This window comes from Botrytis fragariae, assembly GCF_013461495.1.
Source record: "Botrytis fragariae strain BVB16 chromosome Unknown tig00000161, whole genome shotgun sequence".
Taxonomy (NCBI): domain Eukaryota; kingdom Fungi; phylum Ascomycota; class Leotiomycetes; order Helotiales; family Sclerotiniaceae; genus Botrytis; species Botrytis fragariae.
Window position 1 is genome coordinate 875,745 of NW_023500998.1, and position 18,243 is coordinate 893,987.

Sequence of the window (18,243 nt, forward strand, 5' to 3'; positions counted from 1 at the left end):
ATACATGGATTGTATCGAGAGTGGAAGACGTGCCGGTGCAATCAAATCACTCCTTGGATGCACGTGGGTGGATGGGTTGTTGTGTGGAATTTAATTAATCGATGGATAGAAGCTTCATTGTGAGTTTATGTAGACTCCCTGTTGATACATGTGTAGGTAGGTAGGTAGGTAGGTAGATAGGTACCTATGGTTTGGACATGTGCGGATTTGGATTTGAGATTTAGAAGTCTCTTGGATGCTTTGAATGCTTTGAATGTTCTGATATGGATTGGATAAGTAGGTTCTTTGAATGTTCAGTGACCTAGTTCGGATTTGACATTTAAATGTTTAAGAATCTATTTTGATAAAGAATACATTTCATCCATCCATGTCGAGCTAGATTCACAATTTACACAACTACCTAGATACCTGGTAAATAAACTCGAAGAAAGTTATTGATGAGACTTCCAACATTTTTCTAATGTGCACTCTATATAATGCTGTGATTCAATTTAACGGGTTTTTCTCTTGAGTAACAGATTTTACATTGACTGATATATCATTTCATCTGAATTTCATGTTATCGCCATTTTCTGAATGTTTTTAGCATTGATTAACATTTGATTTCGTCACCGAATAAGGTTTCATTAAGCTCCAACCTCCTTATAGCTTTCACAAGCTTCAGCACAAATAAATCTTTCCAACTTCCAATTCCACTCTTACTTTTCATTCAACCAACAACACCAAATACAATAACTTCAATTCACCGTCACTATGCGTTTTGGCCAGACATTGAAGAAATCAATATATCCGCCATGGAAGGACCAATACATCGATTATGCGAAGCTTAAACACCTCTTACGGGAAGATTCAGCATCTGAGGGTGACGACAGGCCATGGACTGCAGATGACGAGACTAAGTTCTGCGAGGAGATCCTAAACGTCCAACTGGAAAAGATCGCATCCTTTCAAGAATCTACGTTCAAAAACTTGGAACAGCGTGCTAATGCGACTGGAGAGAAACTCAAAGAGCTCGCACCAGAAGATGGAAAATCAAAGGACGATGTTTTTACCGCCAAATTTAAGAAGATTGAGGAGGAGCTTGATGCGATCATCAATGATACAAAGGAATTGAAGAAATACAGCAGCATTAATTATACCGCCTTCTTGAAGATTGTCAAGAAACATGATCGCAAGAGGGGTAACAACTACAAGATTAGGCCGATGGTACAGATGAGTTTGCAGAAGAGGCCTTTTAATTCGGAACAGGGCTATTCAGCATTGCTCAACCAATTGTCGATGATGTACTTTGTTGTTCGCCAACAACTGGATGATAATACGGATCCTGCAGTAACTTCATCCTCTGATGTTCAATCGCAATCACAAACACCAGAGAAGTATACTGCTTACAAATGTAAGTAGGTTGGATCATCACATGAATCCGCATACTAACAAACCTCCTTATAGTTTGGGTTCACCCTGATAATCTTCTGGAAGTCAAGACCTATATCCTTCGTCGCCTTCCCGCTGTGGTATATAGCGAACCGTCCTCGAAGAGCCCCGAACCTCAAGCCGACCCAACTCTCAATTCTCTCTATCTCGATAGCCCGGATTTCACTCTCTACGACCAAAAGAGGGAAAAGAAGGAGAGTGCTACATCACTGCGGATAAGATGGTATGGTCAATTGAAAGACAATCCAGAGCTTCACTTTGAACAAAAGATTGTACATGAAAATGGTACCAGCGAAGAAAGGAAGCTTTTGATAAAGGAAAAGTATATCGACTCCTTTATCAAAGGTGAATACAAAATGGAGAAGAGTATACAAAAGATGGAACGACAAGGGCTGCCAGAAGCAAGAATCGAGGCCTTTAAAAAGAGTGTGAACGACATTCAATCATTGATCAAGGAGAATGGTTTACAACCGATCTTGCGAGCTAATTACACTCGGACTGCCTTTCAAAAGCCATTGGACGACAGAGTCAGGATATCCATTGATACTCAATTGGCATTCATCCGGGAAGATTGTATAGACGAGGACCGACCTTGCAGAGATCCTAAGAGCTGGCACCGACGCGACATTGATAGTAGTGCCATGTCATATCCATTCAGCAACATAAATCCAGGAGAAATATCGAGATTTCCATATTCGGTATTGGAAATCAAAGTCAAGGATGATGCAACCAAGAAGCAGCCTCAATGGGTACAGGATTTGATGGGTTCACATCTTGTGTACGCAGCGCCAGGCTTTTCTAAATTCCTTCAAGGTGCTGTGTCTCTCTTCGAAGATAATGTAAACGACTATCCTTCATGGCACGGAAACTTGACGGATGATATTCGCAAAGATCCACAAGCCGCATGGGAAGAAGATCAATCTCGAAAAGCAAAGCAGGCCGAGAACGATCTCGTAATCGGTAGCTTCATTGGAACTTCTCAAAAAGCAAGCGCAAGTTTCAAACCTGCTGTGAGCTCGCCGGTAGGCAAGTCATATATGGAGGAGAGAATGGTTGCTGAGGAAAGAGCTGGTAGAAGATCCAATCTGGATGGTCCTTCTGCTTCTGGAGATGCTGGAAATGACGAAGACGAGACTGGAGCCTCAAGTAATCAAGGTGGATATGGCACCTTGGCATCTGTATTTCCATCTTTCTCCCTCTCGCGTTATGCCCAATCACGCCGATCGAAAAGTTTTCAATTGCCTCCCGGTGTTACTAAACCAACACAATACATTAAGGATTCGGGTCCTTTACAAGTCGAACCTAAAGTTTGGCTGGCCAATGAACGTACATTTTTGAAATGGCAACACATATGCATATTATTGGGGTCTCTTGCTGTTAGTTTATACACAGCTGCAGGAGAGGATGAAATTGCAGAAGCTATGGGTATTGCATATATTATTATTGCCATCTTTGCTGGAAGTTGGGGCTACTGGATGCATTACACGCGGCGACAGATGATTGTTGACAGAAGCGGAAAGGATTTTGATAATTTGATTGGACCAATGATTGTCAGCGCTGCCCTTATGGTTTCCTTATTGCTCAACTTCTTCTTCAAGGTAAGCTTCCGTAACAGAGCATGAAATGGAAGGTGATAGCTAACTAATATGTGTGTAGTATAAACAAGCTATGGCAAAGTACCGAGAAAATGGACTTGATTCAACCAACATGGTATTGGCTAATCAAACTGCGGAGGAATTCAAGATTGATTTGTAAATAAATGTATGATTGAGGGGTAGTGGATCCTTTGGCTGTATATTCCGAGCGAGCATGAGCTTCTAGCGCTGCATATGTATACCAAGTTGTTTGCTCAACTGAGCAGTAGATATTTTTAAAGATGTAGTAATACCCCAATTTATAACTTGGCATCATCAATTGACACGACTGAAATGCACTCTGTAAGGAGAGCAACGAAGAAGGCACCTTACTCGGTGAATCCTATGAATACATCTAGATCAACTCATCAAGCATGAAAACGTGCTTTACCGTGAAATAGCCGGGTGATAACCGAAGAGATAGGGATGATAGGGATGTAACAACAAGGCTACAGTGGATATTAGAGACTCGGTCATCTCTTTTTTGCAACATCATTTGTCCAACTTTTGTCTGGACAATGTCAACCACTTCGAACATATTGGTTTCCCCAGAGATCAATATGATGAGGTGTGGCCTCGAGGAATTGCCGTATCGGTTTGTATGGTTGTCTGTATGAAGACCCAAAATATTTCATCATACTTGACTTTTTATTATTACTCGTTCATCTGTAATTCAGCCTTGTTACTTTTAAGGAATTCGTCACACCAGACCTGGATTGGAGTGAGCTTGTGAATTTGTGAATGAGAGATTTACAGTATTCAATTACTGATTACGAAAAAGAATTCGAAGAGAAATAAATGTGAGGAAATTAGAGAGATTGGAAATTGGAAATTGGAATTGGAAATTGGAGATTTGATAATTCGACAAGGGAAACAACAGTGAGAGGCAGTGAGAGATAGGTTGACAATGGTTGGTGTTAAGGACAAGATAGTCGGTTTGCTAAAAGGCAAGAAGAAGGGCGAGGAGGAAACAGAGTTTGAGCCGGAAATCGAGGAGGAGTTTGAACAGAGACCGAGGAGAGAGCGTAGAAAACATCGGAGAAGCAGGAGAAATCGAGACAAACACTCAAGGGATGGAGAGGAGGAGGGCGATGGATATGGTTCGATTTCTTCCCGCAAACATCGACATCGAGATAATAGAGATCGCGAAGATGATGAAAATCCTCGAAGACATCATTCGGTCAATTTGAGTGCCTCGACTTCTCGTTCACCACATACAGATTATCGACGCCGCGCAGATGACGATGCTCATTCTACCTCTCCGAAGAGAAATCATTCGAATAAACTAAGCAATTCTACCTCTCTTTCGCCTCATCACGCAAGACCTAGTACAGGCAAATCATCAAAATATACGGAGGAGGGTGTAAGAGCGCCTAAGGTTAACTCATTGATGGAATGGCCACCTGTTGGTTTCTCAAACGACGCCGAATTGTCACAAGGAAAAGCGATGCAATTAATTGCTAATGGAGTACCCGTTTTTAAGGGAACGATGGAATCAATCGCACATGCTTCCGACGAATACTTTGCGCTATATGCGACTTGTAATGGGAATGGAGGGGCTGGAAGTGATCGTGCGGAGATCTTTAGTAGGGCATTCATGGCGGATTCAATGCGGTTACAAGGACCTGGTGAAGCAAATCGACCATGGGACTCTCTTGAACAGCCTAGTATGGCCTTTTATTATGGCACGTTGAGAGGCACTATTACGTTGAATCACTGGTGTAGCGTAAATGGCAACCCGCACGCCCCGATTGAGCTTCGCGATTCAGGTGTCCAAACGCTGAGGGATGTGGATTTGCAAATTATATTGGATCGCTTGATATACCTAGAAGCTGGGATTGATAATGAGAGTGAGGATATGTTATATAAGAGTTTATACAAAGTATTACTCAAGGACCTCGACAAATCCTTCATCGCGAAAAAAGGGATGGAGAAACAAATTGCGGATCTGATCATTGCGTTGTCAAGACGTGAATGGATTGATTTTAGTCAACCTAAGAATCATGTTGTGGCTAAATTCTTTGCTGATGGGGCATATTCTGATCATGGAAGATATCGAGCATTTTTTCATCAGTTACTATTGAGCATGGAGTTGGAATTGAGAATTCAGTCAAAACATCATTCGGAAGAAGCAAAAGAGAGATTATTGGCGCAATTACCACCATGGATCTCTTGGGACCTAGCTGTTGCGAAGAAGTGGAGAGAGTGCATGACTATTGAAAAGTACAAAGCTGGTGATGAATTTCAACAGAGTAGGTTTTCACATTTTCTTGGATTCTTTACGGCAGGAGGCTGATTTCAATACAGTTAAATTCAGACTTTTAAAAAAGAGATCACAAGTTAAAGCTTTGCGCAAATTCGCAAGAGCTATGAAGTGGCCTAATTTAGCTATGGTAGATGAAGCTCTAAAAGAGCTAGATCCGGATGCTTCACCTCTTGAAGATCGTTCTGCAGATGCTATGTCATTTTGTACCGGCCTAATTCTACCCGGACCCACGCAACCATGGCTTCTTATGAATACTTTAATTGACTGTGACGAAGATGGAGGTGTTGATCTCGGAGGTCTTACGCATATGTATCCAAACTCCGGCTTTCAATATAGAGGTAGTACGTACTGGGCATCGACTTCTATCGTTGGTAAAGTTCTTGCTCCCACTTGTCAAGAAATTGCAGGTTGGGTCGGTCCAGCTCTCGCTTCCACGGATATCGAACGCACTCAAGTGTTGCGGATTCGTCAACGTATGACTCCTCAAGTCATCACCAAAACTGACGTTCTAAGCATGCGAGTTCGATCTGATCCTCTTGGTCCCCCTGACCCTGGCGATCCAGTCTATCCCGTCAGTGAATTTGTGCTACCCAAGCTAGACTTGGTCTCACCACCTATAGACAATATTCGCATTGAAAAATTAGCATTCGAAGTTGCAAAGCCAAATCAGCAGCTCGATGGCGGATCCCCAAAGAGAAGTAGTGAAATTGGAAAGAGACCGCCTACTTATGATGCCTGTGTGGTTTTTGCCAGGAAAGGCCAATCGCATTGGTTGAGGTTAGCTCATGATGTTTCATTCATCACCGCATATCCTTGTTCTAATGGTCCTCATCCTCTTTTCTTTGATTATATGTATAAGATTGCACGCATGAATCAATTACTCGATATACATAATTGGGCGGGTGTCGGCGGTGATAATTTAAACGAAGATCTACAGTTAGGATGGGCGCCGGAACCGGAGGAACTTGGGATTGAGGGGAGTTGGGAAGAAGGCTATGATTGGAAGGGGGCAAAGTGGAGCTTCAAGGAACTTATGGAGGGCGTGGATAAGGATACGGTATTGGTGGTCGAGGCTTGGGGCGTGGAGGATAATGAGTGTATGGCGAGAGCGTGGTGTAGTCATTGGGGATTGAATGCGGTGGTGGCGGTGGTGGGGAAGACGTGCTTGAGTTGTGCGGTTAGGGAGGCGTATGCGGCGGCGATTAATGTGGTTATTTTTGTGGGGAGGGAATAAGGGGAGAGGGTGAGGGGAGAGAAACATGGGGGAGGTTGGGAATGCGGGGAGAAGTTGTATTATACGTTGGGAGTTTCAATGGTGTTAACGGGAGGGAGGGGTTTCTATTGTGCTTTAAAGGCATCAATTGGGCGGGATGGGGTTCGGTGGAGTAGGACAATATACCAGGGTTTTTATTATTATTTAGGGGTTTAGAGGTCTGGGAGCGGTTGGGATGGGTGGTATGTATTCCGTTATAGGTGATATGGTGGTATGATCTGATAGGTCATCCATTATGCTACGATAGTTAGTTAGTCAGTTAGTTAATGAATGCAATTATGAAACTTTCGGATTCTTAATGTGATTTTATGAATCCATGTTTATCTCAAGATTTGTGGATGAATATGTATATATGTATATGTGTATGTATAAATCTAAGATAGGTAGATAGAGATACATGGCCAGCGCCCCCTTTCTTTTCTCCCAAACGATAAAAATTTAGAGATATATACATATATGACCCAGACGAACCATCACTTATTACGAATCAAATCATGTCTCGTCAAGTGATCATGAAATTTGCTATGCCATGGTACGATGTAATATGATATGATACAAACAACCCGGTTTTCTCCATAACGCCGTCGTGTCGTGTTATCCCATGCATTCCATCCATTATTGTACTGTTGCGTACCAGTATTTTCTTACCCCTTTCTTTTCCCCTTCCTTCCTTCCTTCCCTTCTGCCCCGAATCTGCTCGACTTACTTTCCTCTCCTTTCTCTTCGCGCTCTGTAATGCGGTAAAAGTATTATGTGATAGTTTGTATTTATACAATTCTCCTCTCCTCCCTTCCTTTCCCGTTCCAATCCCTCCTCCCCCTAAAAAACCCACACCCAAAAGAACAAACCGAAAACTGCCGCGAAAAACAATATCCACACTTTCCAACTAACCCCCGTCTTCTGACTCATAATCAACATGCGATTCATGGTTCCTCTGATGCGCACGCGGGCGCCTTCGAAATTATCGTTCATTTTTTCCGCGAGGGCGGAGGATTCGCGGATCTCGTCGCCGATGGCGATGGTCATCTGGGGAGGGGTTAGTGGGGATGAGAGAGAGGGGGAGGGAAGGGGGAAAGGGCGTACGGATTTCAGTTGGCGCACTTTGCCCATGATGCCTTCGACTTGGTCGTTGTTTTGACTTTCGAGCTCGTTGAGGACGGCGTCGCTGTATTGGCCTCTGGGTGGGTGGGTGGGTTAGTTTGTTTTGTGGGTGAGATGGATAGGGTGAGTTGTAGGGGTTCTTCGAGGGGATGATGTATGCACTTGCGTTCATCATATCCCATTTTTCCTATGCATTCCTACCCCCCAATCTACCCTCTTCCATCTTCCCTCTTTCTCCTCTCTCCTCACCTTCTCCCTCCACAAACCCAACACAACACAATACAACACAAAAAACAAATAGCAAATCGTCAAGTACATACCTACTATTCGGCGTCGCGCTCCTAAACCCCTGCACACTATCCTCTCTCTCTCCATATCCTCCTCCTCCCGAATACCCTCCTACACCTCCTCCGGCATTATACCCATACCCTCTTGGCGCGGGACTCGAACTCGCATTCCTTGAACTTGCGCCCGCGTTGTAGTTTTCAAAAAGCGCACTGCGCGGATCACGTTGATGGAGGGACGATGCGCCGAATCTGTGGCGGGTTTCCAGGGAATGTTAATACGTATTATTTACATCGATTGAGAGTGTTTGTTTATATTGAGGTGTGTAAGAGTAAAATGCTCCTGGGGTTGGGTATGCGCAGAGAATGTACTTCGCACTTATGAATACTGACTCCCCGTTTCCGTCTCTTTGCGAATTATACCTATCTACCTACCGAATAGATCGAGGAGATGAATGAATGGGATGCGCAGAGTCTCGGAACATATAGCAAGAAGGAAAAAAAGAAATCATACACACCTGTTCGCCATGATTCCTCAAATAAATTAGGTATAAATTCCGTTCGTCTGCGAAATAAATCAACAAAACACCTGGCGCAACAAGATAAGAAATCTAGTCTTCGTCTTTGTCACTCGCCCTGCCCTCGCAATCGGGATATGTGTTCGCTTGTCAACGGATGTGGTGTTTGATATCCCGTCACTCCTCAAATAATGGTGTTTCGAAACACAGCACAAACAAAAGAGTGAAAAGAGTCTAGAATCTGGTGTGATGGAATAGCTGTCTTGGTAGTTTGGAGGAGAATGCGGTAACGGTTTTGGAGTTTGGGAAAATTGGGCATGATCCTGGTCCTTTAATATGGGATCCTGTGGGTTTTCTTTATCTGGTTTATCATGATGGGATTTCCAGTCTGTGCAGAAAAAATTACGAGGAAGGTTTGCAGGGCTGATTGTAAATGGGATTGTTTTGTTTGTTTGTTTTGCTTGTTTTGTTTACTTTTCACTTGGGGAAATTGCGTCGGTTTGGAGATTTGAACTGGATGCGATGTGCAATATGCAATGTGCAATGGACGCCCCTTTTGTTTGGTATCTAGAAGTACACACATGCTTGTGCTGAAAAACATCTTCCCCCCACCCCCAATTCCCCAGATGTCCCATACCATCGTTCAAATCATATGCCTGGAGTCGTGAAATTTTGTGAATAACCGGAAAGATGTGGTATCGTTAACTGCGAGCGTGAATGCGATCATGTAAAAGGTGCGAAATCCGGCAAAAATCAGTGAATCGAATTCCTCCAATCTACCAAAATGCAATCGTCGTTCTCCCTTAGTTTCCTCCCATCTCATCATCTTCCTCGCCCTCAGATTGAAAGTCATCGTCCTCATCCTCATCGTCGTCGGCTGGGAGGTCTTTGGCAGCTGCAGCAAAGTCGATTTGCTTGCCACGAGTGCGACGACCTTGAATGATGTTGGATTTGTCGATTTCATTGTCTGAAGCTTCCTCCTCGACCTCTTCAGCTATGTATGTTGTCAATTCATGTTCGAGAAGTAGTAGTGTTAATTCTTTGAGAATTTACCTGGTGGTGGAGCATCCTAAGAGAGTATTGTCAGTAGGAGGTCAAATTCAGTACGCTCAAGTATAACTTACATCATCAACATCCTCCTCACTGGAGCTATCATCGCCGCCCTCACCCATAGTTACATCTTGGGGCTCAGCAGCACTCTTGCCTTTGCCCTTATCACCAATAGTGGCCGCAGAACCAGTTTGTGCAGACATCTTTATGAGAGGTTTGGTAAAATAAAAAAAAGCTAGTTGTTGTTATTTTTGGTTAAAGGGAAGAAGTGTTGAAGTTGTGAAAGGCGACAAAGATTAAATCAACGACAGGAAAGTAACTAGGGGGATGGATGGCACGGTCCTTCAAAGTTAGCAGCTATCAGATAGTATTTGTTGTCACCACTGTACATACAAATAATCGATATTTGGGGGGGAAAGCGCGTTTGACTTCGCGCGATGGAGAGAAAGGCGCTAAGATTGTAGATTGTAGTAAGGCCAAGAAAGATTCGGTGGTTTTTGATTTGTCGAAAGTTACAAATTCATATCAATTATCAACAGGCCTTTCGAGACACGGCCGCCAGAGTGCCTTTTTAGCCCAGGAACATAAAGATTTAAGGTTAAACAACCAACTTTTTACAATCAACCTTGAAGATTTGCTTCTTGCTTCATATTTCCCATTTCTTCTTGTTTGAACAAACCATCTTGGGTCAGATTATTGGGGATACTGGCTAGACTATAAGGGACAACATTCTTCTCTGTGCCATAGAGGATAAATAACAAATATGCCTGGTAAGGACCCAAGATTTGGTGTCACATAGCTTCACTTCAACCCCGCGTTGCAGGGTACACAAAATATGAGGGGCTAACATATTTTATCCAGATTCATCGTCAGAGCAGAACCCTTCAAAACTCCCTTCTTCCCCAAGAGTTCCCTCTAAACTAGCATTTTCCAACATGTCCGACATAGATAATGATATCGCGGAGGAGGGGTATATTGGGGCCGGTGAAGATCTAGTGGAGGAACCAGAAGACATGCTTCCAGAGGCAGCTCTCCTATCTGATGATACACCCGGCCTCGAAACTCCAATGTCTCAAAGTGGAATGTTAGCTCGAGACAAGCAAAAGAAAACGGCTTACTTCGACTATCTTGCAGAGAAAGAGATGAGCCAGACCGATGCGAAATTATTCTTTCAACGCAGCCAGTTGGAAGGCAACAAAACTGGTAGCGGCAGCAATTGGGGTCATTCTCAGAAGTCTGCAGTTCCTAGTCCTGTGTTGAAACCTAAATCCTTCTCTAACATTTTAGATTCTGATCAAGGAGGATTGAATCGATCTGGAAGTCAAGCTTTAGGAACGAGCACACAAAATCTCCCAAATCTCAATAAACTCAGAACTGCTCCTCCTATTGGTCTGGCAGATCTTGGAAAGCACCCAGAAAGTGCTGTAATCCAAGAACCGAGCCTTGCTGCAGGAACTTTTGTTCATACTCCTGGATTACACAATAGACGAGAATCCCTTCTGAGAGCAGACAAGGAAGCTAGAGATCATGCAGCTCATCCAGAACTTCCTCATGAACCTAAGCCATTGCTAGAAATGGAAGGATTGCATGGTGCAGGTGCCGGTGTCGGCCTTGGTTCTGGTGCAGGCGGATTTGCCAATTCTGACTCCCACATAACTGCGGAACTCGCATCCATCTACACTAATATTCAAAAAGTGATAGACATTAGACACAAATACATTCGCCTGTCGTTACAAGAAGATGGTGATAATCCTAAGGATGACCCGAACTGGAGTATCTATCCACCACCTCCCGAGCCATCTTGGCACGACGATAAAGCCGCAACAAATGCAAGAAACAGTACAGCAAACAGTATGGCGAACAGCATGGTATTGCCACCTCAAGCTGAAGCCCATGGCCATCAGCAAACGATCAGCGGTGCAGCATCAGAATTGTCACAAGCCCAGGCTACTAGTGCACGCAGTGCCCCCAAAACCCCTCTACGCAAGAGAAAACCTGGGCAAGACATTGGTTCTGATTTCGAAATGGAAGATCTTCTTCCACTTCCTCCACCTGGAGAAATGACCTTCAGACTTGATGGAAGCGGGGTGTTCCAGGTCTACGAAAACTCGAAACTTCAAGAGCTTGAACAACCCGTAATCAACATACCTGATATCAGAGAATTCTACATGGACTTGGAACAAATTCTCAATGTCTCATCTGATGGCCCAAGTAAAAGTTTTGCCTATCGTCGTTTGCAGTATTTGGAGGGCAAATTCAATCTTTACGTTCTTCTCAACGAATATCAGGAAATGGCGGACAGTAAACGTGTACCGCACAGAGATTTCTACAATGTTAGAAAGGTTGATACTCACGTTCATCACTCTGCCTGTATGAACCAGAAGCATCTGCTTAGATTCATTAAGAGTAAGATGAAGAAAAATCCTGATGAAATCGTCATGTTCAGAGATGGTAAACATCTCACGTTAGCTGAAGTTTTTCAAAGTATCAACTTGACTTCTTATGATTTGAGTATCGATACGCTTGATATGCACGTAGGTTGATGGTTTCTTGGGTCTCGTTACACTTTTCTAACTACTTTTCAGGCTCACACCGATTCTTTCCATCGATTCGACAAATTCAATCTGAAGTATAATCCTGTTGGGGAATCTCGTTTGAGAACAATTTTCTTAAAGACAGATAATTTCATAAACGGAAGATATCTGGCAGAAATCACTAAAGAGGTCATATCAGATCTCGAATCAAGCAAGTATCAAATGGTTGAATGGCGAATCTCCATCTATGGAAGAACTATCGACGAATGGGACAAGCTAGCAGCATGGGTTGTTGACAACAAACTATTCTCACACAACGTTCGATGGTTGATCCAAGTCCCACGGCTGTTCGACGTTTACAAATCCAGTGGATTGATGGAGAACTTCGAACAAGTTATCATCAACTTGTTTCAGCCTCTCTTTGAAGTAACCAAAGATCCATCTAGCCACCCAAAGCTCCACATCTTCCTTCAGCGAGTAATCGGATTTGATAGTGTAGATGATGAGAGTAAAGCTGAGCGAAGATTATTCAAAAAGTTCCCAGTACCAAAAGTATGGGATTCTAAGCAAAATCCTCCTTACAGCTATTGGATCTATTACCTTTTCGCCAACATTTCTTCTTTGAATGTGTGGCGCAAGCAGCGTGGCTTCAACACATTCTTACTACGACCTCATTGTGGAGAAGCTGGTGATACTGATCATCTAGCTGCTGCAGTTCTTTGCTGTCACAGTATCAGTCATGGTTTGTTACTTCGAAAAGTACCTTTGCTACAATATATCTTCTATCTCGAGCAGATAGGAGTAGCAATGTCACCTTTGAGTAATAATGCACTGTTCCTAGCATATGAAAGAAACCCTTTCCTTTCCTATTTTAAGAGAGGTCTTAATGTCTCTCTCTCTACCGATGATCCTCTGCAATTCGCTTTTACAAAGGAGCCACTTATCGAGGAATACTCGGTCGCTGCACAAATTTACAAGCTTAGCGCAGTGGATATGTGTGAATTGGCCAAAAATTCAGTCGTACAAAGTGGCTTTGAACATTCTGTGAAGCAGAGATGGTTAGGTCCAGACTATGATTTACCCGGAGTAAAGGGTAATACTATGGCAAAGAGCAACGTCCCAAATATTCGGGAAGGCTTCCGACACGAGACGTTGATGCAGGAACTATCTATGTAAGTCATGCTAATGCTTCCTTGTTATCTTTTCAAAATATATGCAATACTAATAGCAAAAACAGGATTGAGCGTTACACTGCTCTGTCAACTCCAGCCGTTCAGACATCAGCCCCAGTAGATGAAAATTCCTTTTTCCCAGGGCCGCGACCACATTCACCAACATCATCCATGAAAGCTTCTGTTAGCGTGGCCGATCATGGCCCTTCTCAATCATACCAGCAAAATCCTGCTCAGGCTGCTCGTGTCCCCCCTTCCCACTCTCAGCTACACCTAGATTCTCATTTCAAAACTCATCAGAAAGGTACCGATAGTCCATCTGGTTATGCTACTCCAAATCAACAGACACAACCGAACTCGTCGTTCAACTCGCCAATCTCAGCCAACAAGGGACGTGAAAAATCTTGGGGACTAGAAGCAGGCTTTAGTGATCTACATCTTTCAGGCAGTGAACCAAGAATATTCCCAGGTCTAGTCAGTAGAAAGCAGAGAAGAGAAAGCAACAGAAAGAACAGTGCGACAGAAAGTGATGAGCATGCTTTGATGATGTTGAAAAAGGGCAACGATAACAAGAGTGTAGCGACATTAGATGGAAAGCTAGATGAAGAGATAGACGCAGAAGATAGTGATGTAGACAACGATGATGCTGCCGACTCCAATTGAATCATTTTAGTTGGGATACGGTGGGTGGAGATTATGATTTAAGGAAGTGCAATCTTTGAGATGGCTGGGATATGATGAAGATTTTGGAACATGAATTGAGATGGCTTGATATAGATGGTTATGCGGTCTAGATGAACGTAAGGGCAGGAAGGACTGGTTGTAAATCACCACCCATTCCTCTGGTAGCTTAGATAAATCGGCGTTGATGATATTTTGATAAGGATTGAATAGATAGGGAAATGAAGTGTTTATGAATATACCAGAGAATAGATCCGCAACAGTCAGTACCAATCACTGGGTCGACATAGAAAATAGAATGCAAGTTTTACCAAATTATAATCTTGCCCGACAGCATCACAAACATTTTTCCTACCTCATTGTCAATATTAAATTGTTAAACAAGTCGATTTGAAATGCCAGGAGTAGGTGAGACGAGATGGTTTGAAGATGTACCTACGGTCAAGAAGCGAGTCTGTGTATTCATTCGAAGGAGGAAAAACACAATGAATTTCATCATTTAGAGAGAGAGAGAGAGGTCTTTACTAAAATCTCTCAATTAATCGAATTATTGTCAATGCTAAGAAGTGATCAAACACGGCCTATATATTCTCCCATATACTCTATTCTATATAGAGTTGTGTAGTGTGTGATGATGATGATTGGTGGGGCCGGTAAAAATGAAGCTCATTGGCTGAAATGCACAGGCGAAGCTCAACAGGCTCCTTGTTCTTATAACGATCACGAACACCAAGAACGTTACAGTATATCACACATTCAACGGTTTTCAAATAAAGTGCTTGATATTGTTAATCATCGCCAATCTCTTTAGAGATCAATAACCACTTTAGTTTCCGTACTCTGTGCCGAGTGGTTCGTTGCGAGACGACCAGTTGTTACTGCCTTTTCCATCAGCGCCAATCAATGTAAACATCAATCAGAATGGATACACCATCAACATCCACCTCACAGGAATCTGCTCCTGCTCATTCCAAGAGAAATCGTGTTCAATTGAGTTGTACACCATGTCGGCATGCCAAACTTAAATGCGATCGAGCTCAACCATGCAGCCAATGTCAAAAGAAGGATAGGGTGGGATCATGTTCATATCCACGCCCTTACCAAGGAAGAAAGCCGCGATGACAATGCACAAAAGATTGAAGCACCTGGAAAGCTTAGTTAAGGACGTTATGAATTCTCAACAATTAGCTGGACCAAATACTCCTCCACGTGATGGCCCGGAGCCCGGAAACCTTGTTGCCAGAGCGGAGGCTCTTGGGATCTCATCGGAAGATCAGAGATTAAATACGGTTGATAGTTCTTCATCTGGCTTGGATAAGCCCTCAGTTATTCAACAGACTATACCGCCTTCAGGGCAGGTTGTAATTGGCGGGAAGGAAACGCAATATGTTGGCGCTACCCACTGGGCTGCAATTCTTGATGACGTGAGAATTTTCCATTGCGTCAAGTTACTTGTACTGATATTCATCAGATAGGAGAAGTTAAAGAATATTTTGATCAAGGAGAAGACGATGATATTGAAGAAGAGACTGGGCCTGAACCCAGTCTACTTTTCAACACAGATGCACCACCGACCAAAGCCAAATTATTGGCAGCTCTACCTTCCCGTAGAGTCGTTGATAAGATTGTTCAAGGCTATTTTCATGGAGCCAATCCTTCACTGCGTAGGTCTCCAGTAATAGCATGAGTTGTGGGACAATGCTAAACATTTTACAAGATATTCTGCATGCGCCGACTTTTCAAAAAGAGGTAACGTAATGTTTTCTTCCACTTTTGCATCGTTCGAAATATTAGAATTATGAGAGACCATTCTACAGCTAGCGTGCTGGGAAAGGCTTTTATTTCTGTTGTCATCGTTGCATACTATAAAGATCACTCTCTATCTGCTGAGAATTGATATCCGCATTTGCTCATACTTATTAAATCGATTAGTATTTGAAATTTTGGGCAAATCCGCATGACATTCCTATTTGCTGGCTGGGCTTATTATATGGCATCATGTGTCTCTCTTTATTCTCCAGTTATGCAGCAGGCGAAGAAAATCCAGATGAGCATGCTTCACAAATGCAAACGATACGAACATATCGACGCAACTGTATCCAATGCATCCGCCTATCGGATTACACAAAACCAGGAAAGTATACAATCGAAGCAATGCTTGCTCATTTGGAAGGAGAATTTGTTCTCAGCGATGCTGATCAGGTGAACTGCTATGTGCTTCTTGGTGTTGCTGTCCGGTTAGCCTTACGAATGGGACTTCATCGAGATCCCGATAGAGTTGGTGGACAAATTACTCCGTTCCAAGGGGAAATGCGTCGGCGACTTTGGGCCATTTTGAGACAAATAGATTTACTGGCATCCTTTCATATTGGATTACCTAGTATGGTTGAATCCGTTGATAGCGATGTTCAATTACCCCGAAATTTGAATGACTCGGATTTTGATGAAGATTGTACAGAGCTCCCACCCCTCGACCTGACTCGGAAGTAACATCAGCGTCATATGTTCGGTTCAAGAACAAAATATGTCAAGTTTTCGGGAAAATTGCAGCATATGCGAATTCATTATCCCGCCTTCTTACGATGATATCATGGAATTAGATGCTCAGTTGGACGTGGTACAAGCAAATGTACCGCCATCGTTCCGATTTCAACCGATAGACAGTTGCATCGCTGACCCAGCAAAGTTGATTATCCAGAGACTGAATATCGCTCATCTTCTATGCAAAAGTCGATGTGTTCTTCACCGTAAGTATCTTGTGGGCAATCAAGATCATCCTGAGCGAGAATATTCCGTTAAGGTCGGTATCGATGCCGCAATGCAACTTCTCAATTTCCAAAAACAGACTTACGAAGCTACACGACCAGGAGGGTCTTAGCCCGAGACAGATGTTTCCCATCTTCATTAACGATGCATGATTTCTACTCGCGGCAATGATCGTGTACATGAGGACGATGAAGATACTGGAAGAGGAAATTAAAGGCAAACATCAGAACACCTCATGTCAGAAACAAAAAGTGGAAATGATTTCTGCGCTAAAGATGTCATCGGATGTATGGCAGATTACGCAACTGAAATACCCGGAGGTTAAAAGGGCAGCGGATGTGCTGGCTGTAATGATGAGAAAACTTGATGCGGCTTATGTGGCACTTGGGAAGTCACAAATGTCTTGGGATATGGATCTAGGCACAAATGATATTGGCTCGATGGGAGGTTTGTCTTTGGAAGGTATGGTATTCCCAATTCGAAAGAGACCCTAATGTTATCCTCACAACTAACAATGATCGCCGCTTATAGATGGATTCACAATAAATCAAACCACTACAAACCCACTAGGAGCGGACACATGGTCTATGACTTCCCCTACTCCCGCTTCAAATTCCTCCTTCATGAATTTAGAGACCCCCAATCCATTCTCTCTCAAACAAATCCTCTCAATGAGTCCGCCCGTTTGATTATTTAATGGGTATCCCTATTGACTTTGACTGGGTATGTATTTTCTTTTCGAATCTGGCCTTCCAATAGTCCAAACTGTAGTCCGGCAATACGAAACTCTGGATATCTGAGATCAATACAAGATTCAAAATGGGGCTCGATATTCTGACCCGATTGTATTCAGATATCCAGAGTTTTGATTGTCGGACTGCAGCCTGGACTATTGAACCTCAGGCGCATGGATATTTTAAAATCATGTTTTTGTGTGGGCTTGTGAAATAATCAATTACTAATGAGAGAATAGAACCTGTTTGATAATCATATAAGGTCAGATGCTAATCATTTACCGACGGACGGTCAGCATCTTCCGGACATAAATCTTGGCGTGGACGGGATGAATGATTTTGAATTTGGGTTTGTTTAAGGGGATTGTGGGAACGTATTAGGGGTGAGGATAGAGATGGCCGGAGGGTGAGGAATCATCACGAAGTTAAAGCATGAAGCACTGTAGTAGAATGGTCGACACACTCCTCTATTCTGTTCGAACTGTTTATATGGGTGGATTATATTCTTTATATATTGACTAAACTCAGCATGGACGGCATCTTGATTATGCTTGGAAAATCATGAATCAAGCATCAACGTAAATGGTGAAGAGGCTAGAGAAGCAGAAGTAACATGAGTTGAAAGGAAAGAATAAGAAAGGATTTTTAACGAAGAAAATAGGGAACAGAAACTCAAGATGGCTTCTGCAGTAAGAAGGAGTTTTAATACATTAATGGTCTTGCAATAAATACTGCTACTATTATTCAGTATGGAGTATCGTTGGATGGAGACCGAGTAGAGGAGCTACTAGATTCGGTC

At 43.0% G+C, this 18,243-nt stretch overlaps 7 protein-coding genes across 7 annotated transcripts; 5 read left to right on the forward strand and 2 right to left on the reverse strand.

The window, feature by feature from the left end:
• Positions 1-753: 753 nt before the first annotated feature.
• Positions 754-3,186, forward strand: Bfra_009433 (putative vtc domain-containing protein; the record flags this gene model as incomplete). Its single annotated transcript, XM_037339775.1, has 3 exons — positions 754-1,393; positions 1,447-3,029; positions 3,088-3,186. The coding sequence occupies 3 exons, from the start codon at positions 754-756 to the stop codon at positions 3,184-3,186; spliced, it is 2,322 nt and encodes a 773-aa protein (XP_037189825.1).
• Positions 3,187-3,972: 786 nt separating this feature from the next.
• On the forward strand, positions 3,973-6,565 carry Bfra_009434 (putative vtc domain-containing protein; the record flags this gene model as incomplete). Its single annotated transcript, XM_037339776.1, has 2 exons — positions 3,973-5,317; positions 5,373-6,565. 2 exons carry the CDS (start codon positions 3,973-3,975, stop codon positions 6,563-6,565), a joined length of 2,538 nt encoding a protein of 845 aa, XP_037189826.1.
• A 654-nt stretch (positions 6,566-7,219) lies between these two features.
• Bfra_009435 (putative protein transport protein) lies at positions 7,220-8,518 on the reverse strand (the record flags this gene model as incomplete). The annotated part of the gene is made up of 6 exons (XM_037339777.1): positions 7,220-7,227; positions 7,253-7,334; positions 7,496-7,630; positions 7,688-7,781; positions 8,026-8,241; positions 8,508-8,518. 6 exons carry the CDS (start codon positions 8,516-8,518, stop codon positions 7,220-7,222), a joined length of 546 nt encoding a protein of 181 aa, XP_037189827.1.
• Positions 8,519-9,310: 792 nt separating this feature from the next.
• On the reverse strand, positions 9,311-9,760 carry Bfra_009436 (putative histone-specific chaperone protein; the record flags this gene model as incomplete). The annotated part of the gene is made up of 3 exons (XM_037339778.1): positions 9,311-9,501; positions 9,561-9,576; positions 9,632-9,760. 3 exons carry the CDS (start codon positions 9,758-9,760, stop codon positions 9,311-9,313), a joined length of 336 nt encoding a protein of 111 aa, XP_037189828.1.
• A 560-nt stretch (positions 9,761-10,320) lies between these two features.
• Bfra_009437 (putative amp deaminase 2 protein) lies at positions 10,321-13,926 on the forward strand (the record flags this gene model as incomplete). The annotated part of the gene is made up of 4 exons (XM_037339779.1): positions 10,321-10,327; positions 10,419-12,091; positions 12,143-13,263; positions 13,329-13,926. The coding sequence occupies 4 exons, from the start codon at positions 10,321-10,323 to the stop codon at positions 13,924-13,926; spliced, it is 3,399 nt and encodes a 1,132-aa protein (XP_037189829.1).
• Positions 13,927-15,113: 1,187 nt separating this feature from the next.
• Bfra_009438 (putative c6 transcription protein) lies at positions 15,114-16,822 on the forward strand (the record flags this gene model as incomplete). Its single annotated transcript, XM_037339780.1, has 5 exons — positions 15,114-15,368; positions 15,416-15,608; positions 15,662-15,693; positions 15,877-16,430; positions 16,495-16,822. 5 exons carry the CDS (start codon positions 15,114-15,116, stop codon positions 16,820-16,822), a joined length of 1,362 nt encoding a protein of 453 aa, XP_037189830.1.
• Positions 16,823-16,877: 55 nt separating this feature from the next.
• Positions 16,878-17,803, forward strand: Bfra_009439 (putative c6 transcription protein; the record flags this gene model as incomplete). The annotated part of the gene is made up of 3 exons (XM_037339781.1): positions 16,878-17,172; positions 17,242-17,393; positions 17,684-17,803. 3 exons carry the CDS (start codon positions 16,878-16,880, stop codon positions 17,801-17,803), a joined length of 567 nt encoding a protein of 188 aa, XP_037189831.1.
• Positions 17,804-18,243: the final 440 nt, after the last annotated feature.